The sequence below is a fragment of the Gasterosteus aculeatus genome, chromosome 11, assembly GCF_964276395.1.
Source record: "Gasterosteus aculeatus chromosome 11, fGasAcu3.hap1.1, whole genome shotgun sequence".
NCBI lineage: Eukaryota > Metazoa > Chordata > Actinopteri > Perciformes > Gasterosteidae > Gasterosteus > Gasterosteus aculeatus.
Genome location: NC_135699.1, coordinates 13,531,675 through 13,554,354, shown reverse-complemented (window position 1 = coordinate 13,554,354; position 22,680 = coordinate 13,531,675). Strand labels below are relative to the sequence as shown.

The window sequence follows — 22,680 nt, the reverse complement described above, 5'->3', positions numbered from 1 at the left end:
CCTAATTAATCATATGCATAATTCATAGGACGAGACAAATAGTGCTGTGAGAGAGACAGAGAGAGAGAGAGAGAGAGGGGGGACTGGTGGGCGGGCAACGGGAGATCGCACCATCAGCATTTTCTGGGAGAGGAGAAGATGGAGGTGAGTACTGGAGTTGTGTGTGGAAAACATACGTTGTGTGTGTGTGTGTGTGTGTGTGTGTACCTGACCAACAGATTTGTCAGGAGCTTTACTTTGACCTTTAATGACAAAAGACATCAAACACAGCGAGCGGCGGACCTGCTTTAGCTTCAGGTCTCTGGGGGGGGTCTCCGGCTTGTATGCAAACCATTGATCGGCCCTGTGATTGATCACCACGGATAAGGTTCATACAAGAAATCATCAACATATTTTGAACTTCAAAAGTAGTATGAATGCTTGTTTTTTTCTAGCAAATACAAGCTTCCACCGCCAAAGGATTAATTATACATCTCTAATACAGGGCAAAATACTCTGTATTCTTTGACCCTCATTTTTCCGAGTGAATCCGCGCTCCACCATCTTGACACGGGCACCGCCTGCGATCAATACTTCAATTTCGGGGACATCAGCGCGACACCGGAGCGCATCACTGGTCTCTCCTCGTTAATTATGAAGCTCACATACGCCGATATTTGTTTGGTAGCCTGTGTTATATTTTTGGCTCTGCATAAACACAGGAGACGCTTTCAGCGAAAGCTGCCATCTTCTACGACGATGCTCTTTTTTTTTTTTTACATTAGTCAGCCAGACTTTGGTGGTAATTGTGAAGTGTTCTCCTGCAGGCCCTTCGCCCCGCTTGAGAACCAAATGCACGTCTGTTGGTTCCATTTTCAATCCACCTGGTGCATGTTTACAGCTGCTGTGCGCGAGACCGTCGGCCGTCATGGTTCAAACGAGGCGAGGTCAGCTTCGACCGTTGCCTTGGAGACAGCGTTGCGCCAAAGGACGGTTTTGGTGTTTCCTGGTATCTCGGGTGGAAGGGTTTCAGTCAGTGTGCTCTTTAGGGACATGAGTTGAAAATACATTTCACCGACCCGCCGATCGGCTCGCTTTCCGCATCACTTTAACCCCCCCAGTAAGACATTCTTTGGGATCCCTGTTAATACGTTCGCTGTTTAAATCCAAATCCCATAATTGAATTCATGTGATGCATCTAAATCCGTTCCTTTATTGCCGAGTGTGATTTGCTTGTAGTTTTCCTCCTCTACATTAGTGCCATCTTGCAGAAAGCAAAAGGCTCTCCCTCCTGTTTTATCCTCTCATCCTTCTCGGTGTCTGTTCCCCCTCTCGGAGAAGGAGACGGCACACGGGAAAGGCTTTCTCCTCACTCCAACGCCCCACCAAAGGGCTTTAAAGCTCAGGTGAGAGAACCCACAAGCCTCAGTGGCTGCCACCCGGGTTTCTGGCTCCGGGCAGCTCATCTGGGGCCAGAACTGCAAACACTGCAGGAAAGGAAAAGCAAGAACATAAAGGTAAAGATGGTAGAGAAGAAAAGAAAAAGGGTGCGAGAAAGCTGCCGGGCCCTTATTCGTTGACTCTGAGCCCGTTCCTGTGGTGGAGCCATCTGCTGATGGAGGCAGTGCAAACACTACAGCATGATTCACTCCGGCTCCCCTGCCGCTGAGCATCCACATTCTCCCGTGGAAACGGTGAACTGAACGCGGAAAGCACAAACAGGACCCCGACACTCGTACGTAAGCGCGGCGGAATCTCCTTCCTTCGCAGCCACTCGTCACTTCAGAGCTCATCGGTAGTTTACTTCACACTGTGTGAACCGTGAATGAAAACCCGGGGGATCAAAACTCCATCAGAAGGGTCGGTTTGTGTTGTGAGATTGTGTGACATATTTAAGTGTAAACACATGTCACGCCCTCGTCAACGCACTGTTGTTTACCTGAAAAATAAAGCAATTAAGCAGCATGTTAACACACGCGCGGTAGTCTTTCATATGTTAATATTTAGTGGGCGTATTGTCTCACTCCGCCACGTGACACGCGGGTCTGACTGCACGAGATAGTGAAACACTACAGCCACCCTCGGATTTAATGAGCAACATGGTGGGATAGAGGGCTGAGCGCAGGGTATTAAAATATACATTAGCAGCTCTGGCCTAATAGGTTGATAAGTGCTAAAACTTGCCGGGCCAGAAAAATTGAATTAGGATTAAAAACTCTTGGCTCACATTAAGAAAGAAAAAGAAAAAAATGCATAAAATATGCTTCAATTTTAGTATTCGTGCATAACAAACATTGTGCCTGAGTTCACCTGCAGGTAGCAACATATCACACGCAATGATGTAAAGCTGACACAAGCAGTGAGTGTGAGGTTTAGATCATTAATCCGACATCGCTGATGAATTGCCCACTCTGCTGCATCATCTACATGCTGCTCTCCCTCTTGACCTTCACTTGCAATCGACTGGGTGTCTAGAAAGAAAAGAAAAGGAAGGAGTAAAAGTAAAGATCATCCATCTCCATTATCCTTTTTTCCCCACCTTGGTTGGTTAGCGTCACATCAGGCCCAATCCCTCCATGGCTCCCCTTGTTCCTTGCTCCATCACCCCACCACCACCACAACAACCCCACCATTTCCCTGCTATCTTCCTGTTGTGTCTTCCCTCGGTTTTTCCTCTCGCCCGGGGGAAATACTGCTTCCCTAATGACATTTAGATTGTGTGTGGTGGAGAAAATGGGATGTTAATGTTGCCCGAGTGTGACACTGTTTAGCATGACTTACTATTATCAGGGTTGCCTACCTGCCTGTGTGTGTCTGTGTGCATTAATAGCAGTGTGTGTCAAGAAGTACTGTATCGAGAGGCCACAGATTATCATCTTTTCTTAGAAATGATGCATACTGCCACCTGCTGTTGAGTTGTGCAACTGCAACCTGTGCATGGCTCTCAGACCACCCCCCCCCCCCATGGGTCGTTATTCTATAAGAGACCATCTTAAGCCCCCACCTGTTAAATGTGGTCTTATGAGATCGGTACAGAGGACATTTTTTTTGGTCCTTTTCCTGGCGAGTGAATGTTGGCGTCACAAGAGAGAGAGAGAGACTGAGACGCCACAGCTACACAACCACGCACACGCTCATGTGGAACTGAAGCATCATTAGCTTGGGGAGTACAACACCCAGAGCCATCAACGTACACTAATTGAACTCTATCGAGGGTGTATTAAATTGGTATTTCCCCACTGGCAATGGAAATAATGGGGCAAAACAAAAAATGTTGCCAAAGGACAGAAATGAAAGACTTTCCAGCAGAGTAGAATGAGCCGAAATCATCTAATTATAATCTTAAACGCAATAGAACGCTCTTAACCGGAGAAGAAACTCTGGATACGAGAAATAAGGACGGTTGTCTGGCTAATTAAACGCCATCTGTCAACTGCTGCTACTGTGAAGCAGAGTTTACAACACGTTCTTTAGTTGCTGGAGATTTTTAGATATACGTTGTAAAAGCTTGACGCGCTTGATTATCGGACCATCTGGACGTCTTGAATGCAAACTTATCAAAGCTTCTTTCAGTCAGTGGTGACTCTGCAGAATCAGGGCCTCTAGTAGCACTAACAAAGTCCTCCGGCTTTCTCCACAGGCGGCAGGTTGGGAAAGGTCAGTACGGAGGAGCCGTGTGGGCGGGGCTTAGGGGCTGCACTAAATGAAGTAAACTTATCGGAGGATCGAGAGCCGACCGGCGGGTACACGATGTGATCAATCAGCCAGGAGACATTTCGCGATTTGCATCCATCTTCCTTACAGACACTCAACACTTCAAGTCTTCTCACTCCATTAAAAAGCAGACAGGACAGCAAAGTTCAGGATTAACTGCCAAACCTCACATTGACTTATTTAAAACATGCAGTGACATTTTTGTTCCAGTAGATGCCCCGATGGTGGGAAAAGAAACAACGCAGGGTTGACAAATATTGATTTTTTTTTTTTTTTTTTTATTCATCGAGACAACATGGACATTTAAAAGCAGAGCAAAATTCAACGAATCTCCATTCTTTGAAATCTTTTGATCAAAATGAAATCAGTATATTTTACAGTGAAGGGACAAGAGCGATCAATGTGAGCTCTGAGTGAGGAGATAAGAGACGACCATCGTACATTACGCTTTCAACCGACTTAGAAAAAATGGGTCAGGGAGCGAAGTGGCACCTGACAAACCAAAACAAACCACAAGCATCGTTTCCTTTTCATTTTATTATTATTTGGTTTGCACTAAATGTCAAGAAACAAGGAGGATGTGTAAAGGTTTTCAAAATAAGAACACAAAAACCAAAAATGAACTTCTCTAAGTTTGGTATTCAAAGTGAGGCCTGGTTGACATCTAGACCAAGTAATACATCAGATGAACCACAACTACCCTCCTCCGGACCGCTGATGGAGCATCAGACAGATGCATTTTCTTCCCCCTCTCCTCAATTTACATGTACGCTCATGTTTTTTTGTTTGTCGTTTTTTTTTCTTAAATAAGCCACTACACGTCTGTGGTTCACCTTGTTTTTAAGCAGCGACGTGTCAGAATCAGGACGAGGGCGGCTGCGCTCTTCCACTTCTTCCTCCGCCAGATATCCCAGCTTCCCCTGTGGAGCAAAGAATGTTCACAAGACGCAATGTCAGTAAAGGTCCCACAACAAGTGCTGAGCGCGTCGCTACGAGCAACTGCTGCTGCTACTGGAGCAACACGAGCATGGACAGAGAAACAAAAACGGGTGATATGTGTCCCTCACTTTAGCCACAGAGGACAGTTAAGATCATCAACGGGTTTCTCTATCTGCGGTAATTCTGAGCAGACAAGTTCTGAAATTTTTCAAGTTCTGCTCACCAACTCCGAGCGAAATGTTTTATCAACAGTGACAAACCTGTTTAGAGGCTCCGTATGCCAATGCTAAAGTGCACCTGACATACTTTCAGACAGATTCAATGACAGATTTAACATTAAAAATACCCTCACAAAACAGAAGTCCTTAACGCTATAGGCAAAGCTACACTCGGGTGACAACTTTAGCATTTCGCATAGAAATATCAAACAGGCCGTCTGTGCATCGGAGCATATTAAACTGACATTTCTAGAATATAAAAACAAAAAAACTTTTCCCTGAAAGTTATCGAATCTAAAAACAAAGAACCAGAATAAAAAGACATAACTAAATGTTGTGGAGAAGTACACAGCAGTTTTTTTTTTTTTCTGACAGGCAACAGCATTCAGAAATGGATGTGGGTAGAGAAAGGAGTACCTGGGGTGAGTACCTGCACAGTTTGACAGTCAGAGTATCCATGATTTTTAATTTGCCCTTTTCTCATGTGGTCTCGCTCACAACACCAACGCTGTGTGAGGTATGGAAGTCAGCTGCAATTCATTTGATAAACCCTACCCTCCAGTTAGTTAGTTACGTAAGGCCCCTGTTGCTATAACACCCCCCCCCCCCCCCCCATCCCAAACACACACTGCATGGCATCATCAGGCACAGTCAGCTGGACAACAGATCCATGGCATTCGAGTTATGATTACGGCAAAATGGCTTGTTATTTTTGTACTAGAGCTGAGGGTCCGTCTGTGTGTTTACATGTGAGCAGACCGTGATATCTGCAGACATGGATATGTGGACATATCAACACGTAAACACACAGGAGTCGTCTGACAACAGGAGATCAAAACTACGAAAAAGGTTTCTACGTAAAAACAAAAAGTTAAAATAACAAAAAGAAATAAAGCAAACAGGTCAATACAGGCAGGAATTTGATTTGGATTGGTTAATATTTCTTTCTGCCATTTGGTCAAAGACCGGTACAAAACGAGGGTACCTCCGGGCACGTTTGCTCAGGGCTACACTGGCCTTTCCCTCTTGGCTTTGTCTGATAGTTTTCTAGCTTCTCGTCAATCATCGGGCCTAGTCCTTCATCTTCAGTACATACTTATGATGCACTATTAAAAAACAGGATAAAGATATATGCACATAGTACGTGAGGCATAGAACTGACGGTAAACAGGGATGGGGGAGGAGGGTGGGGGGAGGGATATGGGGAGCGTGGGAGGGGTTGGGTTGAGAGCCAGGGGGAGCGAGGGTGAGGACGCACTTACCTGAGCCTGATCTGAGGTCCTATCAGATCAGTTTTAATTGGACTGAGTGTCACCTTCAGAATGGAGGAGCTCTTGCTGGCCGTTAAGCCGAGGGGAGGCGGGGGCAGCCGCCCCTTTCTCCACCACCTCGGCTCCTGACGAAGCCTTGATGGCCGCCGCATCGCCGTCAGAGTGCTTGTCTTTCTTGGAGCTGCTCCTCTCCTCCGTCCCCTTACGGTCTGCGAAATCATCGGATATTTATGCTCACATCCATCAAAAAAAAAAAAGGGGGGGTGGGGGGGGCTTTTCTCCCGCGCGTGCGTGCGCCGTTTCTTTGAAATCACCTTTGTCTTTCGATGACCGCTCCCTGTCCCGGTCTCTCTTCTCCTCCCGGTCCCGGCTGCGGCTGCGATGGCGGTGAGATTTGCGCTCGGGGCTACGTGACCTCTTGCGCTCGCGGCTGCGGGAGCGGCGCTTTCTGTCAACGCGCTCGCGGCTGCTGCGCCTCTTCTCCCGCTCGCGCTCCCTGTCTCGACTGAAAAAAAAAAAGTCTGATCATTAACATTTGACAAATAACTACATTAACAGGATAATTTTATTTTTCATTAACAGGAAAATACTATTTAATTTGATATTGTCCATTTTAAAATGTTTCACAGCAAAACAGAGAAAATTCTTTTTCGTTGTAATCAGAACAAATTAGTACAATGAGCAACAAGCTAAAGGCACCTTAATAGGTTCCAAACTAGAAAATGCCACAGTGAACAAATCAAGTAAAAAAAATTTTTTTTTAAAATAAACCAACAAGCGTGTGACACGTTTGTAAGCAGGGGTGTCAAACTGATTTGAGGTAGGGGCCCCACATACGGTCCACTTTGATGTCACGCGGACCGGCTTTTCTGTCATTTTTACACTTCGCCAAGTGATGTTTGACAACCCTGATTCAAAGGGTCCTCCGATGCTGGACTTACAGACGCACGCATTCTTTTAAGGTCGCTTGTTGGGGTTACCTGCTGCGTTTGCGTTCCCTCTCCCTCTCCTTGTCTCGGCTCCTGGACCTCCGGCGATCTCGGGATCGGCTCCTTTTCCTGTCCGACACTCTGCTGGAATGGCGGCTGTTGGAGTTGCTTCGGCGGGCCCTCCGGTCCCTCTCCCGGTCTCTGTCCCTGTCCCTCTCCCGGTCACGGTCTCGCTCTCTGTCCCGCTCCCGTTCGCGCTCTTTCTCTCGCTCCTTCTCCTTTTCGCGCTCCTTCTCCCGCTCTTTCTCCTTCTCTTCCTCCTCCTTGCGCTTCTTCTCCCTCTCTTCTCGTTCGCGCTCACGGTCCTCTCGGTCCTTCTTAAGCGCTGGACTTTCTGCGGGTTCCTCTGAGCGACGACGAAGTTTCTCCTGAAAGTAAGAGAGCAAGAACTCATTAGCACGAGTTGATCATTACGCCTCCTATAAATCATTCACCTTCCCAAAGTAGTGGACAAAAATTGTACAGTATTGTCACGAGAGGATGCATTGCGACAACCCGAGTCACATACTTGCATGGTTTCATTGTCAAACTTCTGCTTCTTGTCCAACCATAACATGGACCAAATAACTGCTGCCGCATCAAACCATGCGTTTTATTTCCTGGGACGTGTAATCCGGTTACCTTGAGCTCCTCCACGGTGGACTTGATCTTGGCGTAGCCCATATGTTGTTTGCCCATCAAGTGGTCATCCACTCGAGACTGTGCGTCACCCACAATGAGAAAGGCCCCACACACCTCGCACACCTCCATCTGCTTCTCCTGGGCCGCAAAGCTCTCGATGGTCTGAATAAATAAAAAAAAAAAAAACATTGTGTCAAAACAACAACATGGTTCAGCACGGGAGCACAGCGTCTGGTCTGTTTGCGCAGGATGGATTCTGAAGACGTTTGTGGAATCATTGTTGACTCTAGCGATGGTGAATGTCAGTAAAACCAGCAGTTATCTTTTAGAATACACAAGCAGCGCCGGTCACGTCGAGCAGCCTGGAGTTCACGGACTCACCGAGGGGTTGGAGCCGAGCAGCTCTCGCTCCTCCTTCAGCTGCTCCACTAGCTTCATCATTCCCTGGGCCTCCTCCACTCTGCCCTCCGAGCCCAGCTCCTCAATCTGAGCAAGAATAAAACCGATAAGCCCCCCACCAAAAGCAACACAGAGGCATCAATGGTGATAATATTTCAAACACGTTTTTGTAAAGGATCAGTTATCCATGCTGGTAAATCTACCTTTGACAAATCTGGGGAAGTTCCACAACAGATATTCACATTAGAGTACTTCCCGGTTCCGTCAAAATCATTAACGTCAATATGCATGTAATATAAGGCACTTATTTCAACATATTCTTTACAGACCTGTAAAACCAGGTCTTCAATCTTCTCCGTCAGAACCTGGCCCTTCTCTTCATTCTTTCCCGATGGGCCCGGACCCTGAAGGAAGAAATAGATGTAAAGTGCATCAATATAACACACAAAATCCCTCAATTTTCTCTGCACCGTTGGATGACAAAAAGATGTGCTCCTAAAAACAATACATTTATCGTTTAAAGTGCACAAACCCCTGCGCTCTGCTGGGCCTGCGAGAGGGCGAGCCGGGCATGTCCTCTGCGGATCCGCCGCTCCACCTCGGCCAGGAGCGACTGCAAATAGCGCAGGAAGTCTCGCTCATAGCCCTCCTTCATGAACCGAGAGCTCTTCTCGTACCTGGACACGGTGGGACAGAAGCAGCTTGTTATGTGGGAACATCGAGAGAAACACACACACACACAAGCTGAGGTACAACGCACAATGGGAACTTACGTTATTCTAAGGTTTTCATCATGGATTTTCTCGCAAGGCCCTGAAAAAGTTACAAGCAGGTCATAATTAGATATTAAGTATTGCGTTCACACACACACACACACACACACACACTTCTTAACTTACCCAAGTCTGAGCGGGTGTTTGTGAACAGCTCAGCTGGGCAGAAGCCACACAGATAGTATCGACATACTTTCTTGAAGAGAGAAAAGACCAACACAATACCAACGTTAATACAGACAGAATTCATTTCAGTTCGGGCTAAAGCATTTCTGTGCTATTTAACACCAACCAGTTCTTACTTCTGTCTCATGTTATCATTAAACTGGACTAACAAATGCCGGATCTAACTAGCTTGGTTAAAGATTAACTATCCCTCAAAGCTAACACGGGGCAACATAATAACCCTCAGTAATCCACAACGTCTCAAGCCGCATTGTAAACCAATGAACTAGCGTAACCTTTGGCTAAAGCTAATGCTAATTATCATGCAGCGTGCAAAGATTACACTGATTTCTCCAATTTGGTGCGTCATCAATTCGATCTAAATAAATTACCAATGCACTAATGTAACTAGCTCCCACATCCTATGTGCTATGGTTAAACAGATCGGATCTAAGCCAGGTAGCTGTTAACGTTAGCTTATGGAACAGGCTGGGCTAATGTTAGCTAGAATGCTAACTTACAGTCTCGTCGTCCCATCGCACGTTGCATCGCTTCTCATCCGGGGCCAGATTTCGATCACGGCCCATCAACTCATCGAGTAACTGGGCTGCTGAAAGCATTTTGCCCACAAGATTGTAGTCTTAATCTAAAGCACCACGATATTTAAGGAAGTACTTCTGATCAAAATGGCAGATGCTATAACAACGCCGCCCGCTTACGACTCTACCCACGAACCGTTTCATGCGAATGACGTCATCTCCGTTCTTCTTCTTCTTCTGTGTTTTCAGCGTTTGGTGTCGCGCTTATTGGTGCATTGACGCTACTCTGCGGAGACGAATACACGTACGTGTATCCGTGAAGAACATAGAAACAATACATACAACCTACATGTTATACTCCCATGTTCTACTATAAAACCTACATCAACTCACCAAACTGAAACACTCAGATATAACCTTTTAAAGTCATTATTTGTTCAATAGTTACAAACTAAACATTATCAATGTTCAATAGGCTTAAATACAGACAGTGCATCCATTTAATGATATACAGACTTGTGTTTTATCTAACACATTATATTGTCTGTGAAGTTTAAGTGACGTATGCACGTGAATAGCAAACTGCACTGCTCTCTAGTGTTCATATTGAATAAATGCAACATTTTTTGAAATCGTGCAACTACGGACGTTATTATACGTTTAATCATCGCCATTAATATAAATTAAAACATAGCTTTGGGTTGTAATTAATTAACTGTTTTACAGTTTCACTAGCGGATAGCTGTTTTTTGGAGATCTGTGGTAGCCACAAATTCCGACTTTCAAATTAACTGAACGACTAAAAAAATGTTCAGTAATCGTTGATCCTGTCTGCTTTTATTTTCTCTCAAGTGGGGCTGATTAAAGAGTGCACAACTCCACATTGCGATCATTATAAAAATAGGTATCATATCACGTGTGCTTTACGTACGTTCATTAAATTCAGCAGACAGTATAGTATGGGGTCTGTTATTACCCACTGGTTGCGTGGTTACCGGTGACACGTGCTAATAACAATGCTTTCCCCTTTTATTTTTCAGGTTAATTTACTTAGCGACAACGAGTTGGTGACGGAATAGTGTCACATATTATATTTTACGGGAAGGTAAGTGTCAACCAAACGTAAATGGAGAGTATTCCGAGTGGAACAAACATTTGTGCCCGCGGTTGTTACATCTAAACATGTCCCCCGATGAGGCGCTGATGGTATCGGCAGCCCGATGACGGAGCTCTGATACCAGTGATACATTGAATGAGTGCCCTGAGTTTTGGCAGTGGCACTTCACCAGCTACTACTTTATCTAACAACACAGATAAATGGCGAGGACGGACCCTGCCGAGTAAACGCCAAAGATTCCATACGAAGTTAAATTAGCCGCAGCGACTAGCTGCCACAAGCTAGCACCTCGTCAAGCTAGCCTGTAGCTAATGTTAGCTGAGTAGCTAATGTTAGCTGGCAAGCGCATATTTAGTGGCCGCATGTGCCGTCGTTAAGAAACATTTGTTGGGCGCTTGTAGTTGACAACTTTCCCCGGTAGGCGTTTGTGTATCGTATGGTGTCCCAGCGCTAGTTGCCTGTATCAAAATGTCCACCACTTCGCTGGATAAAGAATTACAGGAGCGGCTGAGAGAGGCGTCTGCCATCGGGGACATCGACGAAGTGCGGACTTTGGTAGAGAGCGGAGTAAATGTTAATTCCCAGAACGAAATAAATGGCTGGTGAGTGTTTTGGAAGAGTGCACGGTGTCTCCTCCACGATACACGCATGGGGACAAGTGTTGTTTTGATGCACATTTTTGGTTAATACTCGATTTTTGACGCTTCTAGAACGGGTCAGTGCAGTCAAGTGCCTTGTTACGAGGGATTAAAGCTTATCGGTGTGAGCCACGGTTTCGTTAGATAGACAAGCTACTGCTTAAATGTCAGTCAGTAATACGAGCTGTTTGCTAGTACCTGCTTGTGCCATTATTCTAAGCATCCTAAAATATCAGTCAGTGTGAAGTTTGAAGAGTGAGTTGGTAATACAGTCATGGACCTGCCGAGCTTATTGTCATTACCACTGATGGATTGACTTAAATAATACAATATAAACAAGGGAAGCAACGTGCCAGGATTTTGTGCAAACTAAATACGTTGGTGTCATTTTTTCTGTTTGCCTCCTGGCTTCCAATCGCAATACACAACTTGTGTAATGATGCGTGGAACTTTAGTAATGTGCGATTGAATGCATTTTGATTCATTTCATTAGCGGATGGATGCCTCCGCTCACTAAACTTTGTCCCCTCTCCAATAATGTCACAAGGACATGCCTGCACTGGGCGTGCAAGAGGAACCATAAGCACATAGTGTCCTTCCTGCTCGGTTACGGAGCGGACCAAGAAATCCTCACCGCTAAGGATGAGTTGGCCTCGCAACTTACATCCAAACCAGAGATCAAGCGACTTTTGGGAGGTAAGCTGCAGATTTCTTCCCCACTTGTTTTGGACGCATCATTATAGATGTCATTTGTTCTCTCTTGCATTCAGTGTAATAAAGTGTAGATACTTGAAATGTGTTCGAAACTGTTTTTAAGGAAATAATAAATTCTGTTGCAGTCGAAGTAGAGGATGAGCCTGAAGTCAAGGAGCCTGAGTTGCCGATCATCCCCAACTACCTGTCCAACCCGGCCTTCATGTATTCCAAGATGGATAAGTCCGAGATCATGCGGGCGCGGCACCTCGCGCAGAACAGTTCTGGAGAAGACGCCGAAGACACGCCGAGCGACTCCCCCTCCCTCTCCCCATCTCACGAGCTTCCGAAGCCCCAGAGCCGCTTCCCCGACGGCCCCTCGCCTCCCCCGAGCGCGCCCACCCACAGCCAGGCGCACGGCGATTTCATTCCCGTGACTGAGCAGAACGGCGCGTCGCACAGCCCGGCCTCGTCGCGCCGCCACGCCGCCGCAAACTGCGCGGTGCCGATGGACCTCGTCAACCACGGCGACTACCCGCCCGCGGGGGCCCACAACGGTACCGCGTGCTCGCCTCCGTCGGCCTCGCCCAGCCCCAGCGTGGCCAGCAGCAGCGGGGGCCACGTCCAGGCCCCGGTGGGCGGCGCTAACCCGACTGTGGGCCGGCAGCAGTCTCTCCCCCAGCAGCTGAACTACGGCCAGGCCGGCGGGCCCGTGGCCGCCTTCCAGCCTTTCTTCTTCACCAGCACCTTCCCTGTCAACGTGCAAGGTGGGGGGGTGTTACCATGTGTATTGTAATATGTTTAACGCCTTCCTCACATGCAGAACCAGATAGTGCTTCGCTTAGTACTTAAAGCTTGAGGAAACATCCGTTAGCCTGGTTCTACACCACCCAGCTCCTCTAAATGATCGCAGTCAACACATTTCATGTTGCTGTGTAAACATCCAGTTGTGTTGAGTTCATTTCTTGAGCTCTGGCTTACTGGAGTTGTTTTTGTTATTGCCAAGCAGCTAGCGGACGTATGTGTGTTTGTGTGTCGGCAGCCTACTTGTCAAACCAGAACCGGTAGTTAATGGACGTTCCCCTTTCTCTCTTGATGATCAAAAACACGACCATCCTCCGCAGCCAGTCTCTCTACGTGAGCTATCTGTGTCAAAGAAGAGGTGCCACCCTGTTGCTTTTTCTCCAGAGCTGGTGCTGAAGGTGCGTATCCAGAATCCCAACACCCGGGAGAACGACTTCATCGAAGTGGAGCTGGACCGCCAGGAGCTCACCTATCGCTCCCTTCTGAGGGTGTGTTGCCGGGAGTTGGACATCAGCACGGAGCACGTGGAGAAGATCCGCAAGCTGCCGAACACCATGTTGAGAAAGGTGTGCTGAAGGAAGATGCAGTCTGGCGGATCAGATGTGCTTTCTATTCAAATCAAATGAGCCTTTTGTTTTAAGAAACGTGCTCGCTTACGATTATGCCCTTTTGTTGTAATATTGTCACGTATGACCTAAAAGCCGACTCACATGTTTGGAAAAGGGCTTTCTACACCGTTACTTCACAGTATGTGAATTGGTCATATATTGAAACATCCCTGTCTCTTCCTGTGCAGGACAAGGACGTCGCTCGGCTGCAGGACTTCCAGGAGCTCGAGGTGGTGTTGGAGAAAGCCGAGGGCTTGTCCCTTTTCTCCGGCACCGGGGGCCTGACGGACAGACCCTGCTACAACATGAAGGCCTCCCGCCTCACCTACTAGAGCTGCCACACAACCTGAGGTCTCCCCGCTTGTGACGGGCCTCTGTAGCTGCCCTCAAGCAACCCTAACTAGTTGCCCACCCAGGTCCCCTGTAACGGCCCAGTCCAGCTCTGGTGTTTCGCCAATTTCCTTTTCTGGGATTTGTTTTTTTTGCTCCAAGTTCTGTAGCTATTGTACTCCTCGGGCACCTCCTGCTGCTTTAGTGTACCCGGCCAGTTGTAGGCGATTACTGATGCATGGTGTCCTTGATTATGTGCAAAAGTATTTGGGCCCCCCTTTTTTTCCTCCTCTCTTCTATTTCTTTCTCTCCTCCCCACTGCACTTTTGTGCCACGGCTCCAGCGGGACAGGGAGGGCGGCACCGGCTTGTCTTCCTTAAGGGCCGGACTTGAATGGGATTCTGTAAGAGCCTTATTTGGTCACATCATGCACGGCCTGTGGTCACAAAGGGAAAAGACCCGGAGCACCACAGGAAGGATTTGCATAACTCCTGCCAATAAGTTCACCCGACCGAGTACGAAGTTTTGGACTTGCGCACATCGACTGGAACCTTTTTTTAGAGGAGTGTTATCAGAGGTTCTAGCTGGCTTCATACATGCTGTAGGCATAAACCTCAGTGTCTTTCCTGGGGAGGGAACAGCATACTAGCTCTAAGGTGGAGGTAGCCTGAGGTGACACATAGTACTTCTCTACGCACGCTCTGCTTTAATCGCGATCCACAAAAGGAGGGACACATTTGAGTCTTGGATCCCCCCCCCCCCACCCCGCGTTCTTAAGTTGTTCAGTCAGACACTGGAAACAAAATAATCAGTTTTGTTTTTGAACTTTTGTGTCTTTTCATCTGACGTTTTTCTCCCACTTCTGTTTACAGGTTGTTTTAGTGGCTTCATTCAGCTCAATACTTACTGTCAACTCTGAAGGTTTTATTTTTAATGTTTGATGTGTACTAACGAAGCGGGACCACTCAAAGGTGGAGAGCTTGAGCAAACGTGTTCGTTGCACAAGTTGTTTTCAGTTGCTGCCGTTTTGTTTAACTGTGATTTAGACTCAAAACCCAAAACTAATCCAGCCAGCGACGATACGAACAAGATCCAGCCGAGAGCGTGTGTGTGTGTGTGTGTGTGTGTGTGTGTGTGTGTGTGTGTGTGTGTGTGTGTGTGTGTGTGTGTGTGTGTGTGTGTGTGTGTGTGTGTGTGTGTGAGACTCATGACTTAATGAGTGCTTTCTTCCTCATTCAGCACTAAATTCTTAAAGCTAATCATTTCTAATCGTTGTTTTCTAACCTTGTGTCACCTACATTTAAACTTAGACCGTGTCTATACGGGGGGGCTATATTTATTTAAAATAGCCATACATGGCCTCCGTTTGGTTATTAAGGCCAGTATTCAAATAGTTTTTCTTCTTTATTGAAGCCTTTATTTAATGTTCTTTTCCGTTTTGCTGACTGACGTAGAGGAGCCCGTTACAGCGTTACTGTGCTGTGAGGGATTAACCATGTTGTGACGGAGGGGAACGTTCATGCTGCTTTAGGTTCTCAATGCTCCATCTACAATCAAAACGTTCCCCACCCACCTGACGCTCTCACTGCGTTTGTATGTTTTAGGTTTATTCTTTTTTTTTTAACCGATAGGCCTGTTTCTGTTTGTCTTAACTTAGTGCAAGAAGGAGTTCAGCGGAGGGATGAAAGTCCCTGTCGTTGAAGCAAAGTGCAATGTGTGGCTGGTGAGGAGGGGAGGGGGGGGGGGGGGCGTCCAGAACGTTTGCTGTGTGAAGAAAGGACGACCAAGAGTGCTTATGTTCTGTCCCAACAATGTTAAGTGCTTCGTTATGGGAAGTTGTGCCCCCTGTCTGAGGCAGGAGTTTGGGTCTGTGTGGGCGGAGCATCGCCCGGGTCCCATGGCGTCCCATGGCGTCCCATGGCGTCCCGGTCCAGGGGCAGCACTGTGTTCCAAATGGGTTTTTATAGGATCTCTTTTGATTTTGTGGAAAGGAGATAACTAACTTGTATTTGTTGAGTTGCTAATTGTTCTAGAAAATGCAGAATACAGTTTGACTTAACCTATGCATTCAGAGTCTGATATTTTTATATACAGTGCGTCCTGTGCACTTGTAGAAATTATCTTCACTGTTTTAAGTTGTGTTGGATATTTATGGAGACCTGTATCTGTTCTTTGATAAAGCATGGTGAACTACTTCCCTCACTGTGTCCACATTATTCCCATCTGACTAATCGACGGACGAAGTAATGAGCTTGAGTATCTTTCCTGATGCTCTCTATAAACGCAGGGACCGCTTACAGGGTTCGTCTGGCTTAATGTATTGAAATGTTTCAACCATCAGCCAGTAGAGGACACAAATGAGCAAATATTGGCATTGCACCGGACACATACGTTTTATCACTTCAGTTCAGGATCGAATTACTTTTTGAATATAAAAAGTTTTTTTTACTCACTTTAAATATTGGTCCATTTCGATGTTTCTACCCAGAAGTGCAGAAGCCACAGTGGGTCAGTGTGAGAGTTGATTTGTTCAGAGTGAAAGTCCCTGAGGAGGGGGTTAGGGAGTAAACAAATTGCTCTCATGGCGCCACTAGTCTCTTAATTAAATAAGAATATATATTTAGATCTACAGGAAGTGTCTTAACTAACTTATTATGCTTGAAAAAATATCTTCACTTTTATAACTGGGTCCAATTAAAAGTAGTCATTGTTAAATTAAGAATTTAATTCTTAAACACCTGATCTATAATAGGAATAACTGAATTAAATAATAAAAAGTTGTCCTCTAAAACCCTGACTCATGTTTTTATTATCCTTCACTTAAATATACTAACATTCCCTGTACATTTGAGCTAATTGATTAAGACTTCCTTTCAATATAGATTTATTACCACATAATAGCTCCTTATCTTTACACTAGTAATGTGCATTTCTGGAAACGCTCCACATTTCAAAGTTCAGTAATGTACTGTCCAGCTGTGGCTTTTCACCTTTGACCTGCATTTGTCCGAGCCGATGTTGTACATTCTCTTTTGAACTTAAAACATTTTGTTATGTTCCCTTTGTAATTTAAAGAACATAAACAACGCCTACATTATGGTCGTACGCACACACTGGAGATCCTCAACAGCTCTGAAACGAATACGATCGAGTTCATGTGGTGAGCAGATGTTCACACGCTGCAGTCCGGAGGGAACAAATCTTACATAACGTGAGAATGGAGTCTTTTTAGAAAAGGGACACACACACACACGTGTGTACGTGCGCAACCTAAATGTACAGACGATGTCTGACAACCTGTGTGCGTGCGCCGTGGTGGCGCCCGGTGAATCTGTGCACGTGTGCCTGCATGTCCGTCCGTCGGCTGCGTGTCTAGACCGAGGAAGCGGCTCACGGCCCGGCAGCGGCCGGACGTGTCCCTCTCCTTTGTTCAGGAGTGAGGCGCCCCTAATAGGCTTAGAGTGAACAGTCATAACACCTCCATTGTTTTCAGCCAGCTTCCCAGGACTCGGCCGTGAGCGCGAGACGCCGCGGAGCATCGTGCTCGAGGGCCCCTGAGAGCGTTTCACACACGGAGGCACAAGGCCACGTTCCCCACCGGGCACGTGGGGCAACATGCACTCCTCTCTGACGGGCATTATACACAAAGCCGATATACAGAGCTGCTTATATATTTTTGCATGCAGGACAAGGTAAAGCCACTGAGAGATTATATATATATATATATATATATATATATATATGCATCTTGTTCTAGCTGAGCAGCACAGGCCCACATACAGCGAATGAATGAATGAATGAGGGAGGAGGGGAAATGATTGTGGAGCTCTTCGCTGTCTGTCCGATGAAAGGCTCCAGCCGACACCCGGTTAGCCTAGCTTAGCATAAATGAGAAGGTGATTTTATTGACGGTGGGGAACAAGGGGACACAGCTAGTTCGGGTCTGTGTGTCAATTTTTTAAAAATCTGGCTGCTAGAAATTCTGAGCTCATCGCCTTACATGTTGTATATTTTGTTTGCAGTTGCCAGCAGATCTGGAAGCTTTACTGGATCTAAAACATTGCGGGTAAACAAAAGGAACTGGAGCCGTTCACTAAGTTGCGAGGCGGTTGTGATGTGGTCTCGGGGAGACGGCGGGTGTGCGCGGGGAGGAAGGTCAAAGTCAAGGTCCGACGGCGGACAAAACGAGCGGTGGAGGCAGATAGATGGTGGGAGCGCCCCGCGTGGACGCCACCATTCACCGCGTGACATGCCCTGCTGCCCCACTGCCGGCTATGCTGGGAATGCAGGATCTCGAGGGTCAAAGGTCAGGGGTGAGTGGCTGGGCAGACATTGAAAACACAGCTTGACTGTGTGTGTGTGTGTGTGCGCAACTTGTACTATATCATTTGTAGAATCTTTTTTGTGATGGTTGTTAACGTCAGTTAGATGATCTTCTCATTCCTTCTTTACCTTAGTCGCTGTGTACTTTATGTGCATGTGGGCATCAGGATGGCCGAAATCAAAAGTGATGATTTGGAAGGCAGGAAGCAACAAGCAGCTGAGATATTACAGATATTACCGACCCAATCACAGAACGGGCTTTTATGGCATGTTAAATATTATTGTCATCACTTACCTGAAAATATGTGCTGCTGTTGGTCAGGTACGGAAACCTTGAGAGAGAAAAAAAAACACTTTGAGCTCAGAAGTGAAACCAAAATGGGATCTACAAATAAGAAAGACTAGAAGGGCATTTGGTGCCATCTTCTGGAGACTGACGTTTGGTCCATGTGGACGGGAGGGATTTTACAATAAGAGGTTCTAAAAATAAGTATTTGTGCTCTGTATAGTCATGCAAAGTTACTTTAACGTGGTGCATAAGTCATAGCAGATCATTTAGAGCAAACATGTCCAAAGAATATTCTTAATAGAAATGCTTTATAAAAAAATAACAATTTGGAAGAAATAGTGACTTCACAACATTCAGCACCGAAGTGAAGTGTTAACTATTAGTTTCAAATTGTCACCGTCCTACTCTTATTAGAGTTATTGCCGCTTATCTCCTTCTCCTCTGCACGCTAAGGGTTAAGGCATCCTGCGACTTGCGCACAGGTGTCTCCCCGGTGCTTTATCACCCCCCTCTCTTTAATTAAGTAATAACTGTAACTCAGCTGGGATTCGCTTCCGACGTGACGTGTCACTGTAATCCACGCAGTTGGCTCCTCGGTGGGTTCGCGCACCGCAGCACTAATCTCTCTCGCTCCTATTCAGCGCCGAGCGACTCGCGACGCGGAGAAGCTCTCCACATCCATCCCGGCGGCGCACGCTCCCCGCACGCAGCGGCGGAACCCCGGCGGCCACAAACTAAAAACGCGTCACTTTGAAGGGACTTTTCACGCAGGTGGGCGGCTTGTTCTCCACCGCTTTTCACAAGTCGTGTTTTTTTTGTTGTTGTTGTGGTCTCGTTGCGTGTTTAACCGTCCGCGGTGTCACGCGTCGGGCATGTGGTGGATGCTGTTTCCCCGATGGATTTGGTTTCTCCTGGGACCCTCTTACACCGTTCTCATTTACACGGGCTGCGGCCGCGTGAGAGCCATGCCGATGCCCATGTCCGTGGCCAAAGTGGTGTACTCTCACGCGGGGCTGTGCCCGAACGACCTGAACCCCAACCTGTGGGTGGATGCTATGAGCACCTGCATGCGCGAGTGTGAATCCGACCAGGTGAGTTTGAGCCGAAACCCGAAGCGCATCCGCGCTCGAGGTGTGTTCGATCTTTATGTGGACCGGGATCTCGTGTTGGGAGAAACCCACTGTGTGTCAGAGGCAGCTGGATGAGCGAGTGCCGTGTTGGACGAATCCCCCTTTTTTCTTTGTATTGTGCAGGAGCTGCTACATATTTAAATTGTTAAATATTTTTTTAACAAACTGTATCTCCTTGAGTTTATCCAAACTTAAGTTATCCAAATATTGGTCAAAACTCCTCCACACTGATATAATTTAGATATAATTCCACCAGGAATACAACTGTTTTGTCTGTTCAATTTGAACTACAAATGTATGGAAATAGTAAAAAAGTATCCTTTTTGATTTGTCTTTTCTTTCCCTCTAGGACTGTGAGACATTTGAGAAGTGCTGCCGCAATGTGTGTGGCAACAAGAGCTGCGTGGCGTCGCGCTACATAGACGTCAAGGGCAACAAGGGCCCGATAGGAATGCCGCAGGGCGCCACCTGCGACAAGTTCATGTGCTCTCAGCAGGGGTCCGAGTGTGACATCTGGGACGGCCAGCCCGTTTGTAAGTGCCGGGACCGCTGTGAGAGAGAACCCCACTTCACGTGTGCGTCTGACGGCATGACGTACTATAACAAGTGCTACATGGATGCAGAGGCCTGTTCCAAGGGTATCTCTATCTCTGAGGTCACCTGCAGGTAACATGTTAAGTATTTTAGATATCTATCTTTTGCTTTTTGGGTGTGGTGAGGTAGAGTTGCCCCATTTTAGTCCTCGGAACTGAAACGTTTACAGAAACGACTGTTTTCATCGAGGAAGAAACTTTCATTAATTCCTTTCTCATTCGCCCCACCTACAGGTACCATCTGACCTGGCCAAACACCAGTCCCGTCCCAGCAGAGACCACCTTACGCCCCACCACCGCCCTGCAGACCACCCTCCCCGCTGACATCCAGCTGCCCACCATACACGGCGGCCTCACCCAGCAGGCGGTTTTTGTGGGCGAGACGGCCAGCTTTCTGTGCGAAGTGTCTGGAAAGCCGCATCCGCAGATCACGTGGGAGAAACAACTGAAGGGCAAAGAGAACACCATAATGAGGCCCAATCACGTCGAGGGGAACGTCGTGGTCACCAACGTCGGCCAGCTTGTCATATACAACGCGCAACTTCAGGACGCCGGCATTTACACCTGCACGGCCAAAAATGTCGGGGGGAGCGTGTCGTCCCACTTTCCCTTGGTGGTGATCGGGAAGGAGGCCAAAGGTAGGAATGCGGAGGGAAACGACACCCACCTGCCGTTTCCAGCCGAGGAGTGTCTCAAGAGCCCGGACACAGACGACTGTGGAGAGGAGATCATGACCTGGTACTACGAACCAAAGAGGAACAACTGCTTCACCTTCACCTACAGTCAGTGCAACAAAAACCGCAACCACTTCGACGCGTACGAAACCTGCATGCTGTCGTGTGGGGGGGAGCTGGCGGCTCCCTGCAGCCTGCCGAGCCTCCAGGGGCCCTGCAAGGCCTACGAGCCTCGCTGGGCTTACAGCAACAGCCTCAAAAAGTGCCAGTCCTTCGTGTACGGAGGCTGTGGTGGCAACGAGAACAGCTTCGAGTCCAAAGAGGCCTGCGAAGAGATGTGCCCGTATCCGAAGAACCGCAAGTGCAAGACGTGCAAACCCCGAGCCAAGATGGTCAGCAGCTTCTGCAGGAGCGACTTTGTGATCCTGGGACGCGTGACCGAGCTGACGGAGGAGCAGGAGTCGGGCCACGCGCTGGTAACGGTGGAGGAGATCTTGAGGGATGAGAAGATGGGTCTGAGATTCTTTGGCAAAGAGCCTTTGGAGGTGACTCTGCTGAACATGGACTGGAACTGCCCCTGCCCCAACATCACCACGACCGACGGGCAGCTCATCATCATGGGGGACGTCCAGAACGGGATGGCCGTCCTGCAGCCCGACAGCTTCGTGGGATCCTCCAGCGTTCGGAGGGTCAGGAAGCTCCGGGAGGTCATCCACAAGAAAACATGTGACTTCCTGAAGGATTTCGCTGTCGTTCAGTAGAGTGCATTTAGGTTTGACACTCGCTGGAGGCCGGATGTGTTTTCTGATCATTTTTAAGCTCCAGTGAACTCGACAGTCGGACTGACTGACGGTAAACGTAAAAGGAGTAACTTATCTGTAACGTTGGAAATGTTGTTGCCTGTTTGAGACGTTTAATTTTCTTTTCTTTGTGTCTTTCTGTAGATCTCAGAGAGTCATTCCTCGTAGCTTCACCGCTGTCACTGATCTTTATCGTCAGCTCCTTTTCATTCAGGATTTCCTTACGGATGCTGTTTAAAAAATCTCCTAAAAGCGTTTTTTTTAAATGTTCTTAAGCTTCGTCAGTTTTGATGTTCGTACCAAGAGCGCTGTCGGAAAAAGGCAGGTGGAGTAGAATTAGTCAAGTATTTACCCTCTAAAAATCCTCTTTACTAAAACAGCGTTCTAGATTTCCTCTCCAAATTTGATCTTTTTTACACTAATACTAATAATTTAAGGGTATGTTTTAATATTACTGGTACGCCTGCTTAATGTTTTTTTGTGGGTCGTCCCAACACTGTAACATCTGTCAGGAACACGCGAGCTCACGATTATGCAGAGCGAAGCATCCGTCTATTTACCAGAATCAGATAAGCTCTTTGGTTTCATATTTTGTGGAATCTCTTTTGATAAGACTTCAGTATGTATGTGGACTTCTGTACCATGTATTTATTTTTGATTTATTTCTCATATTTGTATATATCTATGGATATATAGACTGATTTCGTTTAATGTTATCTATGATATACAAGTGTCCATTAAAACGTGCATGGAATATGATGGCAAAAAGAATAAAGATGATTTAAAAATACTACAGATGTCCTTGCTTTATGATGTTGTGCTGGTCTCTGGGTTTAATACAAAACTACCCACCATGCTCACAGCTTATCAAAAGCCTCATGCATCCTTTCATCCATGTCCTCCTCCTTACAATTGTATTTCACACACACACACACACACACAGGGCCAGTCTGAAGCAGGTCACATTCCAGCCCCGCTGTGGTGGCCTGCAGAGCTGTGTGTTGTGTTGTGTCTGGGTCTGGGGCCCTCGCATAGCACAAATCCCACCAGCCATCTATTGGCCTTGTGCGGCTC

At 47.0% G+C, this 22,680-nt stretch overlaps 3 protein-coding genes across 4 annotated transcripts; 2 read left to right on the top strand and 1 right to left on the bottom strand.

Annotated features, from left to right (window-relative positions):
- Positions 1–3,950: 3,950 nt before the first annotated feature.
- On the bottom strand, positions 3,951–9,848 carry luc7l3 (LUC7-like 3 pre-mRNA splicing factor). 2 transcript variants are annotated; one of them, XM_078083914.1, is made up of 11 exons: positions 9,590–9,848; positions 9,030–9,099; positions 8,904–8,943; positions 8,663–8,807; positions 8,460–8,534; positions 8,113–8,217; positions 7,732–7,893; positions 7,101–7,478; positions 6,436–6,628; positions 6,113–6,330; positions 3,951–4,613 (listed from the first exon to the last, which is right to left on the bottom strand). In XM_078083914.1, exons 1-10 carry the CDS (start codon positions 9,686–9,688, stop codon positions 6,146–6,148), a joined length of 1,452 nt encoding a protein of 483 aa, XP_077940040.1. In that variant the 5' UTR covers positions 9,689–9,848; the 3' UTR covers positions 3,951–4,613; positions 6,113–6,145. The 2 variants fall into 2 exon arrangements, with proteins under 2 accessions (XP_077940040.1, XP_077940039.1); XM_078083913.1 differs by having other exon boundaries at positions 3,951–6,330.
- A 758-nt stretch (positions 9,849–10,606) lies between these two features.
- ankrd40 (ankyrin repeat domain 40) lies at positions 10,607–15,990 on the top strand. Its single transcript, XM_040190315.2, has 5 exons — positions 10,607–11,326; positions 11,910–12,058; positions 12,202–12,822; positions 13,244–13,425; positions 13,656–15,990. Exons 1-5 carry the CDS (start codon positions 11,193–11,195, stop codon positions 13,797–13,799), a joined length of 1,230 nt encoding a protein of 409 aa, XP_040046249.2. The 5' UTR covers positions 10,607–11,192; the 3' UTR covers positions 13,800–15,990.
- Positions 15,991–17,993: 2,003 nt separating this feature from the next.
- Positions 17,994–22,396, top strand: wfikkn2a (info WAP, follistatin/kazal, immunoglobulin, kunitz and netrin domain containing 2a). Its single transcript, XM_040191928.2, has 3 exons — positions 17,994–19,500; positions 19,889–20,205; positions 20,367–22,396. The coding sequence occupies exons 1-3, from the start codon at positions 19,282–19,284 to the stop codon at positions 21,565–21,567; spliced, it is 1,737 nt and encodes a 578-aa protein (XP_040047862.2). The 5' UTR covers positions 17,994–19,281; the 3' UTR covers positions 21,568–22,396.
- The last annotated feature ends 284 nt before the right edge of the window (positions 22,397–22,680 follow it).